This window comes from Gopherus flavomarginatus, chromosome 15, assembly GCF_025201925.1.
Source record: "Gopherus flavomarginatus isolate rGopFla2 chromosome 15, rGopFla2.mat.asm, whole genome shotgun sequence".
NCBI lineage: Eukaryota > Metazoa > Chordata > Testudines > Testudinidae > Gopherus > Gopherus flavomarginatus.
Genome location: NC_066631.1, coordinates 27,058,678 through 27,074,073, shown reverse-complemented (window position 1 = coordinate 27,074,073; position 15,396 = coordinate 27,058,678). Strand labels below are relative to the sequence as shown.

General features: G+C 43.6%; 2 protein-coding genes across 9 annotated transcripts in view; both read right to left on the bottom strand.

The window, feature by feature from the left end:
• BCL7A (BAF chromatin remodeling complex subunit BCL7A) overlaps positions 1 to 7,177 on the bottom strand; it is a 32,680-nt gene extending 25,503 nt beyond the window's left edge. Inside the window, exon 1 of one of the 6 annotated variants that reach the window (XM_050923952.1) lies at positions 6,985 to 7,177. In XM_050923952.1, the coding sequence (XP_050779909.1) occupies positions 6,985 to 7,076 (92 nt within the window). In that variant the 5' untranslated portion in view covers positions 7,077 to 7,177. The remainder of the gene's footprint in view (positions 1 to 6,984) is intronic. The other 5 variants (XM_050923955.1, XM_050923957.1, XM_050923961.1 and 2 more) reach the window with 5 other exon arrangements.
• Positions 7,178 to 9,483: 2,306 nt separating this feature from the next.
• The window catches only part of CFAP251 (cilia and flagella associated protein 251), a 31,955-nt gene continuing 26,042 nt past the window's right edge, over positions 9,484 to 15,396 (bottom strand). For 2 of the 3 annotated variants that reach the window (XM_050923910.1, XM_050923909.1), the window contains exons 20-22: positions 12,505 to 12,733; positions 11,176 to 11,277; positions 9,484 to 9,960 (exon numbers count right to left, since the gene is read on the bottom strand). In XM_050923910.1, coding sequence (XP_050779867.1) covers positions 9,806 to 9,960; positions 11,176 to 11,277; positions 12,505 to 12,733 — 486 coding nt within the window. In that variant the 3' untranslated portion in view covers positions 9,484 to 9,805. The remainder of the gene's footprint in view (positions 9,961 to 11,175; positions 11,278 to 12,504; positions 12,734 to 15,396) is intronic. The other variant, XM_050923911.1, reaches the window with a different exon arrangement.

Here is a 15,396-nt window from a genome sequence, read left to right as displayed (position 1 = left end):
GAAACTGACAAGTTTTTGACCAATCTCTTGGAATGGTATAAAATGTCCTAAATGATCCTACCTAGAATCTACAGATGCTTCTCTGCCTTTGAGCTATACATGATACATTAGGGGAAACAAAAAGAGATGTGCCTCTTAAATCTATTAAGATACGTTGGACTGTAAGCACTTTTTGGATAGGCTGATTTCAAAATTATAAATATTTTAGCTAAAACAGGGACTGTCCCTTGTAGCATCACGGATGGTCAGCATTTCTGACATGTATTCAAAAGTCACATACACAGAATGTATATTTACAGCAGCAAAACCTACTCAGACATATATATACCTGAGGCTTTTCTACAATATAGGCCCACTGATACAGAGCTTTGAAACAACCTAATTGAGTAAGCTGCACTAATCTCAAAGATCAAAACCATTCACAGTGAACAACTATTGTTACTATAACAGTTGTATTAAAGTATTGGTTCTCAAACTTATTTGAACAGATCCTCCTTGTGTCTGTAGTTATTTACACTCCCCCTCTCCCCCAAATACATATACCATCACCCAGCTCGGAAGATAGTGCCATGCCTGCAGCAGCTCACTTTTCACAGCAAACATAACTGCCCTGCTGCCTGCCTCCCCCCGCCCCCCACGACCTCAGGAGCTCACAGCCAGAGCCCTGCCACCTCCAGGTGAGCCCGAGCCCAGGCTGCTTCCTGGTGAGGGATTGGGTGGGGGCGGAGAGTTCATGCCTAGGCTGCCTCCCTGTGAGGTATTGGTGGGAAGAGGGGGAAGGAGAGCACGAGCAGCAGGGCTCTGGCTGTCCCCTTTATCCCCACCTCCTTGGTGTGCACAGCCCTTCTGTACAAGCCCCAGCCATCCAGGACTGACAGTCACAGCTCTTCAAACTAAAACAAAACAAAAAACCAAGCAAATAAACAAAAACGCACACAGCTTGGGCCTCCTTTAACACATTCCCATGCCTCCCATGGGAGGCCCACCCCATCATTTTAGAATCGCTGTATTAGAGTAATTCCCAGAACCACTGGTCAGGATCAAGCCCTCGCCATTTTAGGCACTTTGCAAACATATATAAAGATACACTTCCCGCTTCAAAGAGTTTACAGTCTAAGACCATGCATATTTTCTAAGGGACATGGTCTGCCTGAGTGGAAAAATGACCCCAAAATGAGCATACATGCATATAACACAATAGTAGTTACTGTGCACCAATATTATGCCCAGTAAGAAGCCCAGGACACCACCTCACCTCTTAGTTACATACGGCAGGGACAATGTGCACAGGAGCCATTGTCTGGACAGAGGGGCCTGCTCCTGGACTCATCTTTCATACATGAGTGCAATACTCAGACTACCATAAAAGTATAACTGGGTTCAAAAAAGATTTAGATAAATTCAGGGATGATTGGTCCATCAGTGGCCATTAGCCAAGATGGTCAGGGATTCAACCCTATGCTCCAGGTGTCCCTAAACCTCTGATTGCCAGAAGATGGGACTGGTTGACAGGGGATGTATCACTCGATACAGGCGGCAATGGATCAGCATTCACGTTGTACTCCTTATCAGTACCTGGCATGGGCTGGGCTGGGCAAGCTAATGATCCAAGCAGTGGACAAAATTCACTTATCCACATTGGGCTCCAGCTACACATCATTCAAAGCTCAACCAAGCGCTGGTAGAATTTCTGCAAGGCAGACTGGGAAAAGTTCTGTGAAGCACTGGAACTTAGTGTGGTTACCATTCCGTCGCATTGTTTGCCAGTCAATGAAGCCTGACACTAATTCCAAGGAGTCATTTATAAAACCTCATGCTCAGCTATACTGCAGGGCTGTTGTCCAATTTACACTCCCTGCCTGAGTGCCGAACACCAAGACTTGCTCAGGAAATTTGAATTATCTGGCCACTCGGACATGGCTGACCACCTGACTGAGTCTCTGGATGCTGCCAGGCATACTTGGTGGAAGGAATCTAGAGAGAAGCTTCACTTCATCTATTCCAGTCAGAACTGCTGGAACTTGATCTGTGGCTGGGAGCTGCTCAACAACCTCCAGGTCAAAACTGACCACAGGTTAAGCCCTGTGAGGTCGCAAGCCATTTTCTGTGGGAAGCAAAGGTCCCACTGGAGAAGCAATTCAAATGCAAAGCATATAACAAATGGTGCCTACTCTGACATCAGAATGTGGGTAAGAGTCAACCAGAACCATTTATGGTCAAGGAGCTAGATAGGGCTCTTAATTCCATCAAGATAGGCACAGCAGCGGGCTATCATAACATCTTACTGGAATTCCTCAAACACCTTGGACCAAAGGCAACACAATGGCTTATGTAATTCTACATACGGGTCATTAATGAGAAGAAGTTACCACGTACATGGCATGAAGCAAAAAGATTATTGCCATCCTTAAGCCAGGCAAGGACCCCTTCAATTTGGTGTCACGTTACCACACCAAATCTTTGCTGTCAGTGCGTTTCAAGGTGTTTGAGAGTCTGATCCTCCAACAAATCACTCCAGATTTGGATGTCTTTTTGCAGGTCAAGCAGGCAGGGTTCAGTAAAGGACACAGCACTTATGATCAAGTCCTGGCCTTGACCACCTTTATCGAAAATAGTTTTCAACAAAATCTAAGGACGGGAGCAATCTTCTTGGATATGACTGCCACCTATGACACAGTTTGGCACAGAGCCCTTTTGTTTAAGTTCTCTCAAGTTGCCCTGCGTTGGGTAGTCAAGGTAGTAGAGCTCTTCTCCATAACAGGAGGTTTAGAATACACATCGGCAGTTGCTGCAGCTCTTGGAAGCGTCTGATCAATAGACAGTTCTTTCACTGATACTGTTCAATGTGTACATCAACAACCTGTCAGATACATTCTTGCACAAGTTTATCTATATCAATGACAGCAAAGAGTCCTGTGGCACCTTATAGACTAACAGACGTTTTGGAGCATGAGCTTTCGTGGGTGAATACCCGCTTCGCCGGATGCATGTAGTGGACTCCACTACATGCATCCGACGAAGCGGGTATTCACCCACGAAAGCTCATGCTCCAAAACGTCTGTTAGTCTATAAGGCGTCACAGGATACTCTGCTGCTTTTACAGATCCAGACTAACACGGCTACCCCTCTGATACTATACCAATGACATCTGCTGCAGCTATCAAACTCAGTCTCTCTCAGAAATTGACAAGAACTTGAATGATATAAAACTCATGGCAAACTCTCTTGGTTGATGGCGATCGCAGCCGAGCTTTTCCAAAATGGTTTCTAGTGTATTTCATCTGCATAATGCAAGTGCAACACACGAGTTAAACATTTTTGTCAATGGCCAATGCCAGCAGCATGATCCAAACCCAGTTCACCTCGGTGTGACATTGAACGGATCATTAACGTACCACAACCATTTGAGGAAGATTGCAGCAAAAGTCAGCATTTGGAACAACCTCCTCGAAAATTGGCCAGTTCAACGGAGTGTGAGCACTCAGGATTCTTAGAACATCAGACCTTGCCCTCTGCTATTCAACAGCAGAGTTCTGTGCTCCTGTTTGGTGTCACTCATCTCACACGAGGCTGGCCAATGTAGAGCTTAACAAAGCTACGCGTATTGTTACCGGGACTTTTTGGGCAACTCCATTGCCGTGGCTACCGATACTTAACAACATAGCACCACAAATTCTCCATGAGAAGGCATCTGTCAGACCGCTGGCGAAGATCCATGAGAATAGCAACCTGCCTTTGTACACAGACCTTTCAACCACCTGCCAGCTCACCTGTCTTCTAGATGCCCTTTATGGTCATTTGTGCCACCACAAAATATGACGGTGGAATCAGCTTGGCACAACAAGAGGACAGTGACAACAGTTGTTAATCACTCTCTCATCACTGACCCAACCATCTGTCCCTCAGGTTTTGATCTGCCAAGACATCTGGAGGTCATCTCTGACCCCATTTCAAATAGGACAGGGCACTTGTGTGGCCAATCTCTTTAAATGGGGTTTTTCTAATAACCTGCAAGACAGCTGTGGTCAACTTCAGACTATGTCACATATCCTTGATGAGAGCCCACTGACTTATTTCGACAGCGGGTTACCGGCTCTCCACCTGGCTGATGACGATGCAATCAAATGGCTGGGCACATTGTGCGCATACACTGATATATTACTTTATAAATTGCCCTGTTCTGTTCATTCCCTCTGAAGCATCTGGTATCGGTCACTGGTCTGACTCAGTATGGCCATTTTTAGGTTTATATTCTTATGTTATGCTACAGTCCAACTATGTAGTGCTCCATTTTTGATCCAAGTAATGGAAGCACTCACGCTGGGACTTTCCAGCTCCAGTGGTTGCATTTCCACAGTAAAGATGTGAATGGCAACAAATTGCTCCCAGCTATAACAAATTAGGTGTGGTATTTATGCTCCCTGCAAGTTGCATATGTAGCTCTTGACAAGGTGTGGGTGAGGCTGGTGTATAAATCTCAAAATTCACAACAAGCTTCTTCTCAAAAATGTTTAAGTCACAAATCAAAACATTTAATATCTCAGTGCCTTCACATTCTACATGGTCTATGGGGATGAGAAACAAGAACAAAGAGACATGAGGTTTGTTAACAAAACAATGAGTTCCAACAGATTCATGTGAAAAATATCTTTGTACTAAATGGCTTATGTAAGTACTCATCAGACCTTCATGCAAGAAGTGACACAAATAAATCTGGCAATGGTCAGAATAAGTGCTTTTGGTAATTCTGTAAAGTCAGCCTTAAACAATCTACCCTGTGAGGATTTAAATTTAAAAATTTCATTTGAATCCTAAAATCTTTATTCTTGGTACAACAAGCCAGGCTAGTATCTGTGCACAGTTGCTGTGATGGTAGAAAACACTTGCAAAAAGAGATTGGCCTCTCTTATTTTAATTTGTTGGCCATAAAGAAAATATCAAACTCCTGCCTCTCCTTCTCTTCAAGCACAGTCAAACTCCTCTCTCTCCTGTCCTCTGCATAGTATTATTTAAAGGAAATAAGTACAAGTTCTCTTTAATGAAATATCAGGAAATTAAAAACAAAAAACAAGCATCCAGCTACATTACCACAGAGAGAAAGCACTGTCACATCTCTCTACCTATTGTATTTGATCCCTCAATACTAACCAGCCAGTCAGCAAAGAGCAATAAAAAAATACATAGAAGTATTATTTCAGGAACTCCGTACTATCACCAGACTATAACACTGGGTGCTTCAGCTCCCAACACAATAGATGGATTCCTACTTTGAAATCCCCTTCCCAAGTCCTGCATTAGTGGACATGTTTTGACTCTTTGTCCGATTCAAGCCAACCAACCTATTCTCAGAGTTTAAGGGCTTTAAAATGGCAACAATCCAGTTCAGGGAGAAAACAAGAGAAAAATGCAGATTTATTTCTGTATTTTATTCTTTTGTTAAATGAATTTAAAGTTATAAATTACATAACAAAACAGGAACCTTCATTTTATCCTATTCCAAATATGAGTTATGCAGATTAAAACCGGTCCCCGGGATTTACTGTATCTTTTATACACTTAAAAAAGACACTTTAGGATAGATATACAAAAGCTATTGAAAATTCAAGGTCAAGCCATTTGAACAAAATAACTCTTTCCTGAGTCACACTGACACTGCTCTTTATCCCATCCAGAAAAAAGAGACTGTGTATTGTACTACAATAACAGTTCTACCGTATTGTTTGACTACTTCATGTTGATTTTCATAATAAAACTAGGAAAGAGAAAAGCATAAAATGCCAAAACACTTCTAAAGTTAAATAAAAAGGGATTATTTTAGCATGGGTACAACCTTTAATTATGTAATTTAAAATAAATTCAAGTACCAATTAGAGTTCTCTCTCCAATTCCACTCAGGATCTAAAACCACCAGAATGTTAAAACAGCACACTTTTGTTCACATCTGATTTGCTTTTGTGTGATCGTTGAAACTTTAAAAAAAACAATGAAAGCCTATTGGGATTTTTAATACAAGATCCTGGTTTTCCTACTTATTTTCACCCAACTCAAGCATGAAAAAATAAACTCAATGCCTTTTTGATTTACAGACTAAGATAATTATTTCTGCAACATTACAAGGCATTTCAAAATGTGTTTCCCTAAAGATCCCACTAATAATACTTTGTAAAACCTCATCCCCCTCCCTGTTTTTGACAGGGAAATTTCAGAGAAGGGAGAACAGGTTTCTTTTGTAAGAAACTTAAGGCCAGTGGGGGTCTGACTCATGCCTGCTACATCTGCTCCCATCCATGCACCGCTCCCTGCCGGGCCCCTGCAGCTCTTCTTTGATTCTGGGGGATGACACCCCCCCAAAGCGTTACATTCACTCCCGCACCCCCATTACTCTGCAAGCGCCCCTAGGATGGGATCGCGGAGGGGAGATAAACACTCCGAGGCAGCATGAAGAGGGGTTGAGGTGAGGGAAGATCGAGGACACGGGACGATCTCGGCAACTGGGACATTCACGGTATCTAACTAGGACCAAGGGCAGCGAGGGGCGATGGGAGGGGTGAGGGACAACACAAGTGGGGTTTGGGGCAAGAGAGTAAAGGAGGGGCCAGGGAACAAGAGGAGGGAGGACACGGGCCGGGGGGGGCGCTCAGCCGCAGAGCTGCGGGGTAGAGGCGGGCCCGGTGGGTAGCGGAGGGTGCTCGGCCGCAGAGCGGGGAGGGCCGGGGCCGGCTCGGCTGCAGAGCGGGGAGGACGCGGGCCGAGGGTTCGGCTCGGCTCGGCCCGGCCCGGCCCCGCAGTGGAGCCCTGGGTGTCTATCCGCCTCTCCCCCTCACACGCCGCCTTCGCGTGACTCGCAAGAGCGAAATGGCTTGTGGGTGAAGCCGGCTCCCCGCCCCGGCCCGCCCGGCGGGCTCCGGCCCCGCGCGAGGGGGGGAGCAGCGCGGCGGCTGGCGCGGCCGGGGGAGGGGCCGGAGCCCGGCGCGGCCCGCTCACCATTTGCGCACTTTCTCGATGGCCGCCATCACCCGCTTGATGTCATCCTTGGCCCGGCTGCGGGTCTCGGCCCGCACCGACCGGCCCGACATGCTGCTGGGGACGGGGGGCGGCGGCGGCTGCGGAGAACGCGGAGCTCGGCCCGGCCCGGCTGGCTGCGCCGCACGCACAATGCTCCGTCCCGCCGCTCGGCTCCGCCCAGACTCAGCCGCCCGCCGCCGGGGCTCGCGCACTGCGCAGGCGCCCAGAGCCGCCGGCCGCGGCACGCGGCAGCCTGGGCTCGTGGGGCGCGGGAGGGGCTGGCGCGCGCCCGGGCGGGCGGGGGTCCCCAACTAAGGAGTCAGTGCCCCGGCCAAGGGGCTGCAAAGAGCTTCAGGGCGCAGGCCTTGGTGGCTACAGCAGGGGGCTGGGAGCCAGGACTCCTGGGTCACGTAACCAGCCCTGGTGGAAGTGGAGGGGTCTCATCATTAGAGGAGATGGGGTCGGGGTTTGTTGCCAATTGTGCCTGGACTCACTGTGGGGTCTCACCTTGGGCAAGTCACTTAGCACCTCTGTGCTTCAGTTCCCCCCTCCCCCCGTTCTTCTAATCTACCATATAGGGGTGTTGGGAAGCTTAATGAATTAATGTTTATCAAAAGTTTTGAGAATCTCAGATGGGGAGATGCTATGGAAAGGCAAAATACTGTGGCTTCACTCCTCTTCCCCCAGTGGGCAACAAAGTTATGGAAATAAATTGCAGGACTGCAAAGGCTACTTTTAGGAATTGTTTATTATTTGTTTATATAGTGCTGTAAATACTTCTGTGATGTAAATATATGCCCAAATAGAGACATAACCCCAGGATTTAGAAAGCTCTAATGATAATAAGCTCTAGAAACAATTGATTCTCAAAACAATTCTGAGAAGTTTTAAATATTTTTACAGGTAGGGAAAGTGAGACAGAGGGGTAATTTTCTAAAAGAGGTGTTAATGTCAGAGCTGGATTTAGAAATAAGACTGCCAGCCTCTGCGCACTGAACCACTCTTCTCTCTGAAAATCTAAAGAATCATCATGTGATGTATTACTTTGTGTATATCTGAGCCTTATTGTCTGTGTCCAAATTAGATTGTAAGCCCCAAGAGTAGGGATCATAGTTTTGTATAAGCTGGTATTTGTGTAGCACAGAGTACGCAGAGGGTGCTCAATCAGTAATACATTAGATCCATTTGTTCCTCAACTTTGTGTTCATTACACTAAATACTTGTTATCTTTGAGACTCCTATAGTGCATTCTATTATGAATGATAGACTGTTTGAGTGACTAGTTTCTGATTTAGCCCTTGTGCAAACAGTTATGGCACTATGTTGCAGACTTGTGGTTTGCTGTTTAGCGATATTTCTTTTTCAACAACATATGTGATTTATAAAACAATAGGAATAGAATACTTAACAATCCAGTTCATCGGACATCACATACAAATTTTTGTGTAATACAAAATGATAGCTGAGGATCTGGCTCACTCGCTGCCTGTGTAGGTCAATGTATCTCTAATGACTTCAGTGGAGTTCTGATGATTTATGGTATCTGAGGATCTGACCCAACACATGTACATGTGTGTGTACATATATGTAAAAAAAAATGGTTGGAGAGCAGGTCATATGAAGCTACGCCTCTTCAGGAAATCTTTGTCACAGACCCTATGATACATTGATTTGTGTTGTTTAACCCTTATCTCTTCACTGCCATGCAAGTAGCTATACATCTTGCTATATGTACTAACACAACTATAATTATTTCTGTGATGTATAATAGTAATCTCTATGCAATAAACATCACCACTGAATGGAACACTTTTTAAGGGGCTACATGATTATGCAAAGTGCTGAGGGGCACTGTAAAGAAGGAAATGAGTTCAACAACTCACTGATCTTTCTACAGCAACTTGCGTTGGCACCATTACGCTGTTTATACAAACACTGAGTAAGACACTCTCCCATGGGCATTACACTACTAACTGGAATTAACACTCTCAAAAAAGAAATATAAAGTTGTTAGGAGCAAAATGGAAGCCCAATTTTTAATCCATCACAAAATAGAATGCTCCCTTCACTAAGATTCATCCCTGTGGTATATTCAGATATAGTACTTAATTTTAATTGCTATTTTACTGTAAAGTTTTTGTGAATAAACTTTTCCATAATATGCTAAAAGTGGACTATATTAGTGCAGCTTTGCATTACATCATTAGTGTAAACCTGCCCTGAAGCTAATGTTACCGGTCACAGGAGGATTCCTCCCAGGACAGGGGATTATGGATGGCATAGAGCTACTATGCCAGCTCATATTTCACTCTTCTCCCTGCCTCCTTATGCCATGATGATTCCTGATTGTCCTAATGGCCCACTGGACCATTAGATGGATTTAGAGCAAAACCATAATGTTGCACTCTGAAGAGACCTCTTCAGGGCAGAATTTGTGATTGATACCATGATGTCAGTCTTAGCAGCAAGTTTACTTAACCCAATCCTGTGTTTGGTGCATTCATTGAGGAGGTCATTGATCAGCAATACATGGTGTCCTTAGGGACAGAGTAAGCTGCTTCCTCTGGAGCTCCAAAGTCAGAACTCCCCCATGGTTGCTGCTTGACTATTGGCCCAGACTTTGTGAAGTGTTTTAATCCTATAGCTTTATGACACGCTGTCATAGAGTTTCAGGTATGTTTAAGTTTATGTTATCTTTATTTTATAATAAATACAAAAATATAGTTTCCCAGGGGTTTGAGGAGAAAAGATTATTACAGAAAATGCATTTCTGGGTAGAAAACTACAAACTCTGTGGCAATTATGACTCTGCTGACTCTATGCTACTCCTGAGTTCATAATTTTTTTCTGTCTCTGTTCCGTCTGGTTCAGAAGTAGGTAAGCCAAGAATATCAGCAGTAAATATCTCTGCTGTGATTTCCTCTGGAATTTCTTCTTCCATCAAAGCTGCTGCACCTGGAGGGGGAAAAAAAAAAACAACCACCCCCAAAGCAATCAGGTTTCCGGATCAATAGGACTTGTCAGCAGCAGTGTGGAATGGAATGTCTACAAAAATACGTGTAAGGGGCCTTATATAGTATCAGTTTAATACTTAATAGGTCCCCTGTCACGGAACAAAAGCACTGTTCCTGTGAGGTGGAGCACACCTTCAACTCCCACTGAGAACTAGATCTAAACTAAATGATCTATAGCACTATACTTGTCCATTCCATCTCTGACTCCTTTAATCCTGCACAGCTTTTTTTCCTGTTACTTATCCATTATTTTCTTGAAGATAGTTACAAAGCCATCTTGAGCATGCTGTATTTTGATATTCAGATATCTGCAGACTCCACTCAATTGCTTTAATAACAATATTCATTTTCTGTTTCAAGTAATTTAGACATAAAAGAACATATTTAAGCCCAGATCCTTATAAAAAATTATTTGGGACCTTTAACATCTATGCAGAATGGACTGGTCCTTGGTTAATAAGATCTCATCCGTAAGACTCACACCCAGTAAACTGCACAACACTCACTGTATCTACTTCGGAAGTGCTGTTTCTATCCTGCTGTGATTTGATTTGAACCTAGGGTTCCAAGGAATCTAGGTATTTCAAACCTGAAGTTTACACCACTAAGCTGTTCCCTCCAGGAGATGCACCTTCAGTAGGCATACATCAGTTGTGGAAAATCCCAACTGGATATTATTGTAGACACTTAGGGATTGGGACACTCATTTCAGAAACTGCATGAATATGGCAGAAGTCAGGGGTTCCAATTACAATGGACAACTCTGCAAGGAACTGAAAAGAATTTGCATATTATAGGATTCTACTTTGCGTGTGGATCACAAGAGTGAGTGAGCCCTCCAGCAAATATCTCCAGTTTCCATTCCTAGACAGGAGATAAACATAAGGTAATGTAGTCAAGGACATTGTTACATTTCACTGGCTATTTAAATATATATGAGTTTCAGTCTGCAGTAGAACTTTTTCCCAATAACAGTGGAAGTTAAGTGCATGGACCAAGGACAGTATTTGGCCCTGTGACTATATTTTGTAATCCCAGCTGAACATTTTTAACAGCTATTGGAGTAACAAGGTAGATAGGATTTGCAGTTTAATTATTATATTAAAGGAACTGAAGCAATCTTATTTCTTTGTTTCATAGAACATTAATCCTGTACCTGAGGGATCATAGATGCCCAGCTCAGATCTCCCACCCTCTGGATTCATGCCCAACAGGGTGGTAAGACACTCTGCTAGCTCCTCCTCTGTCATATGCTCCCCTACACATAAAGCAAAAACACAATCTCTAAGATGTCTCATTAACACAAACTCAGCACAAACATATCTAGCAAGAATCGCATAAGGACAAAATAGGATGGTTTGGGTTCCTCCGGGGGTAGCCAGTACCACCATTCAGAATGCATGATCACAGTGCAAGAAATTTGATCCAAGAAAAATTTGTTCTTGTGAAAACATTAGTTTTTGGCATATAAATTAGGTTTCTGGGAGGGGGAAAGGCTACTGGATCTGACTTGTTGGGCCCAGTTGCACCTACAGCAGTTTTCATTCTTCCTTTTCATACAAATTCCCAGCTCAGATCAGTGGTCTACTGGCAGTAGCCAGCGCCACAACAATTCAGAGGAAGGTGCAAGAAAACATTTAGTCAACTGTTACAGAATAGCCTGCACATAGGAGTTTATTCCTAACCTCCATCAGTCAGTGGCTTATGCCCTGAAGCATGAGGATTTATATCCCTTTTAAAAATGTTTTATGCTATGTCATGTATTTGTGGATGCTCTCATCATCCATATGTGTGTCTAATCCCTTTTAACTTCCTGGTAAGCCCTTTACCTCGATACCATGTGGCAATGAGTTCTACAGGTTGAGAATGTGTGGGTTAATACAGTATTTCCTCTTATCCATTTTAAATGTGCTGTTTTTCAGCTGACTTGGGTGCTGTCTTGTTCTTATAATAAGAGAGGGAATATAGAAGTACCTAATTTACCTTCTTTGTGCCAATGCCATTAATTTTTGATATCTTTATCATGTTCCCTCTCATTCACCTCATCTCTAAACTAGACCATCCCAATCTTTTCAATCTCTCCTCATATGAAGTCATTCCAAACTTCTAATAATTTTCATCACTCATTTCTGGATTCTCTTCAATTTCTATTACTACTTTTTTGGAGATCATGTGAGTTGAACTGAATATACTATTCACGGTGAGGGCACACAATCAATTAATATAATGGCATTATAATATTCTTTAAGATCCACCTTCTTCAGATAGCAGATGGAATACTTGGAGTGTGCAGCGATTTTCAAACAGGAGGATACAATCCAGTTGAGACAACGTATGTGGTTATTTAATTTAAAATTCTAAGACAGATGAGGTAACGTGCCACCTATCGAAACCTGTCTCCAGATAACTTTTCACTGCAATGGATACTCTTTTAAATGAAGGACAGAACAAGCAAACATAAAACTGATGTTAGGAAAACGCTCACCTCTGCACTGAAGTTGTTGCAGTAAGTCTCCTCTGTTGATAACGATTTCTCCATTCTCAGTATCATAACCAAGAACTTGGAAGGCATTTTGTATTTCTTTCATTGACAAGCCAAATGCTGGTCGATGATTTATATAAAGCTTGATAAAATCCCCTAAATTGATATTTGTAACGTGTTTTCCAGTGTGCACGTACTCACTAAATTTGACTTCATTTATCATGTCCTCAATCTAAAAGTCAAGACAAAAGACACTTATACAAGGTGGGTTTCTTTTAAAGCATTGGACCAGTTTCTGATCTCAGGGATGCCAATATAAATCTAGAATAATTCCACTGAAGTCACTGGATTTACTTTGGATTTACACCACTATAACTGTGATTAGAATCTAGCCTCAGATTAGTTGACAGTGTCTCTTTAAAGAAGTTGTTTACCACATCAAAATTACATCAACCCCAGAAGTACAATTCCTGCAATACACTGGGGTCTTTCTGTTATTCTCAGAGAAGCATTTTGTCTGGGATGTAATATACTGGGGAAATCTTTCGTTATAAGATGTATCCAACAATTGACATGAGAGTGGGAAGGAATGATTCCCCCACAGGCCATGCAGTGAAGGCAGAGCAATTCTCTAGCTGCCTCACTGCAGCCCTCATTGCAGCTGTGTCTCCACTCTGGGGACAGTGAGTCCACCAAATGGTGACTCCACCTTGCTACAAACAAGTGTGCAGGAAGTCTCCACGCACGCAGCTGGCTATGTGGTATGCACATCATGAATGACCTTCCAAAATTCTCCTCCTTCCACCCCTGCTTCCAATACCCACTCATCCTGTGCAGAATAACTGCCTCTGGGGCCCTCTGCAACTGCAGAGGACTGGACTTTGCTCAAAGGGTCCCACATCCTGCCCTTTATTTCCCTGTATCACTCATACAGCAGTCCTTCTATTGGGCAGTCAGGCAGTAACTGCCTCTTTGTCACTAGCAGTTAAACAGCTTTCCTGAAGCCTGCTGCTGTGAGTCAGAGTGGCATGCAGCCTTGCAGATGTTTGTCTGAAAGGCAGGTTCTGTTCCATGCCTTTATTGTGCTCATGTTTAAAGAGGCAGCAGCCTCCTTACAGTTACAAATGGAGCTAAATGTTGGGAGAATTCCCAGTGCCAACACGTACCAAGCATTCTACTCCCCAGGAAGGCAGGCCAATGCAAAGCCTCCATGGGGAGGCTTTTGCATTCAGCCCTGGGCCTTTGTCCTCATGTCACAAGTTTTTCCACTGAATGATGCTCAGAGAAGATGGAAATCATGGACTTATATTTTTGCCCTGGCAAATGCCATGCAGGGCAAGAACAGAACATTTCACTCAGCTCTAGCTGATCTGGGATTAAGTTTTATCCCGTCCTAGTGAATTACAAAAGAAAAATTCTCCAGCTCCCAAGAGCTCCTGTTAGTGGATTCCATGCTGATTTTTCCCCTCTCACTTTTTATTTAATAAAATGCTCGGGAGGAGAAGAATTTTCATTCTGTGAATTAATATTGTCCCACCTACTTTGTGAAGCAGATCATAGGTTGCCTAGTTTCAGGGTAGTTTCCTTGACTGAAATGCTGTCCTCTAATTTCTTACAGATTATTTATCAGGAGATATTCCTCATGCCTCCTTTAGCAACTGTGCATGAGAGGAATATATTCTCTTTTTCCCCACCAGCAGGAGATGCCAATCTAATGAGCCCAGGAAAACATCTAACTATATACGAAATTATAGTACCAATGCAGGACGCTGCACCAGCTCATCCTAAGATTAGACCAACTTCTGCAGCTCCAGAAGCCCCAAGAAAAGTCTGCTAAGGGAAGGCTGCATTGATGAAAAGTGCCCAGAACTTTCCTTCTGCTGGATCCCCAGAGAAAGAGTGCCACAGGGCTGGTGAGGTGGCATTCCCTCAGTGCAGCCTCCATCATTGGGGTTCCTATGGAGCCCCAGCAGCAATTGAAGCTTGCTCCCTGGCAGAAAGCCCGACAGAATACAGCAGTGATGCCACTGCTTAGTCTTCTCCCTTGGAGAGAATTTCTCCTGGATGAAGGGACTAGGCCGGCCCTGCAAGTTGTAATTTACACCTCCTTGCAACAGAGTCAATAAATCTGCTCCAGGTACCTTAATTTCCTTTCTGCCAGGTTGCTGTGCTATAAATTAGGTATGTGTAAATACAAACTGCCTCAGAAATACTATTACAATAGGATAAGAATCATCTACCTTATTAAGGGATTTATCTCTAGCTACAGTACAAAGAGGATTTGAGGCTTAAAACTCCTGAGAAATTTTTGATAAAAAAAAAGGCCCCCCATTGCTGCAACCTGACAAATAAAACTTTGCGAGATTTTCATAAGAATTTAAGTCAAACATTTATCAGTTAGTGAAGGATGGTGAGGTCTCTTGCAGGTGAAAGGTGCTTTCTCTATGTAAAAACATTCTCATCATTACTATAAGGCACAAAGGGAAGGAAAACAAGAGGCTTTAGACTATATGGACGAGTCAGTGTATAGAGCTGAAAGTTCCAAAGCCCCATTTGTATAAAACAACACTTAACACAAGCAGAAGAAACTCAGGGTGGGTCCCAATTTGACCTGGAGGGACCCCCTATAGCACAAGTGCTGGAACTAGGGCTGTGAGGGGTGCTGCAGCACCCCCGACTTGAAGTGGTTTCCATTATATGCAGGGTTTACAGTTTGGTTCAATGGCTTTCAGCACCCCCACTATACACATTGTTCAAGCACCCTGCCCTATAGGATGAAAGGAGAGTCCACTCTTCATGCTTTCAGTTTCTTTTCTGAGGCAACCAACCTCTCTTCTGAGGTGCCAATTATGGGTGTGATTTTTGTGTTGTGAGCCCTTACTCTCTGGGAACTGG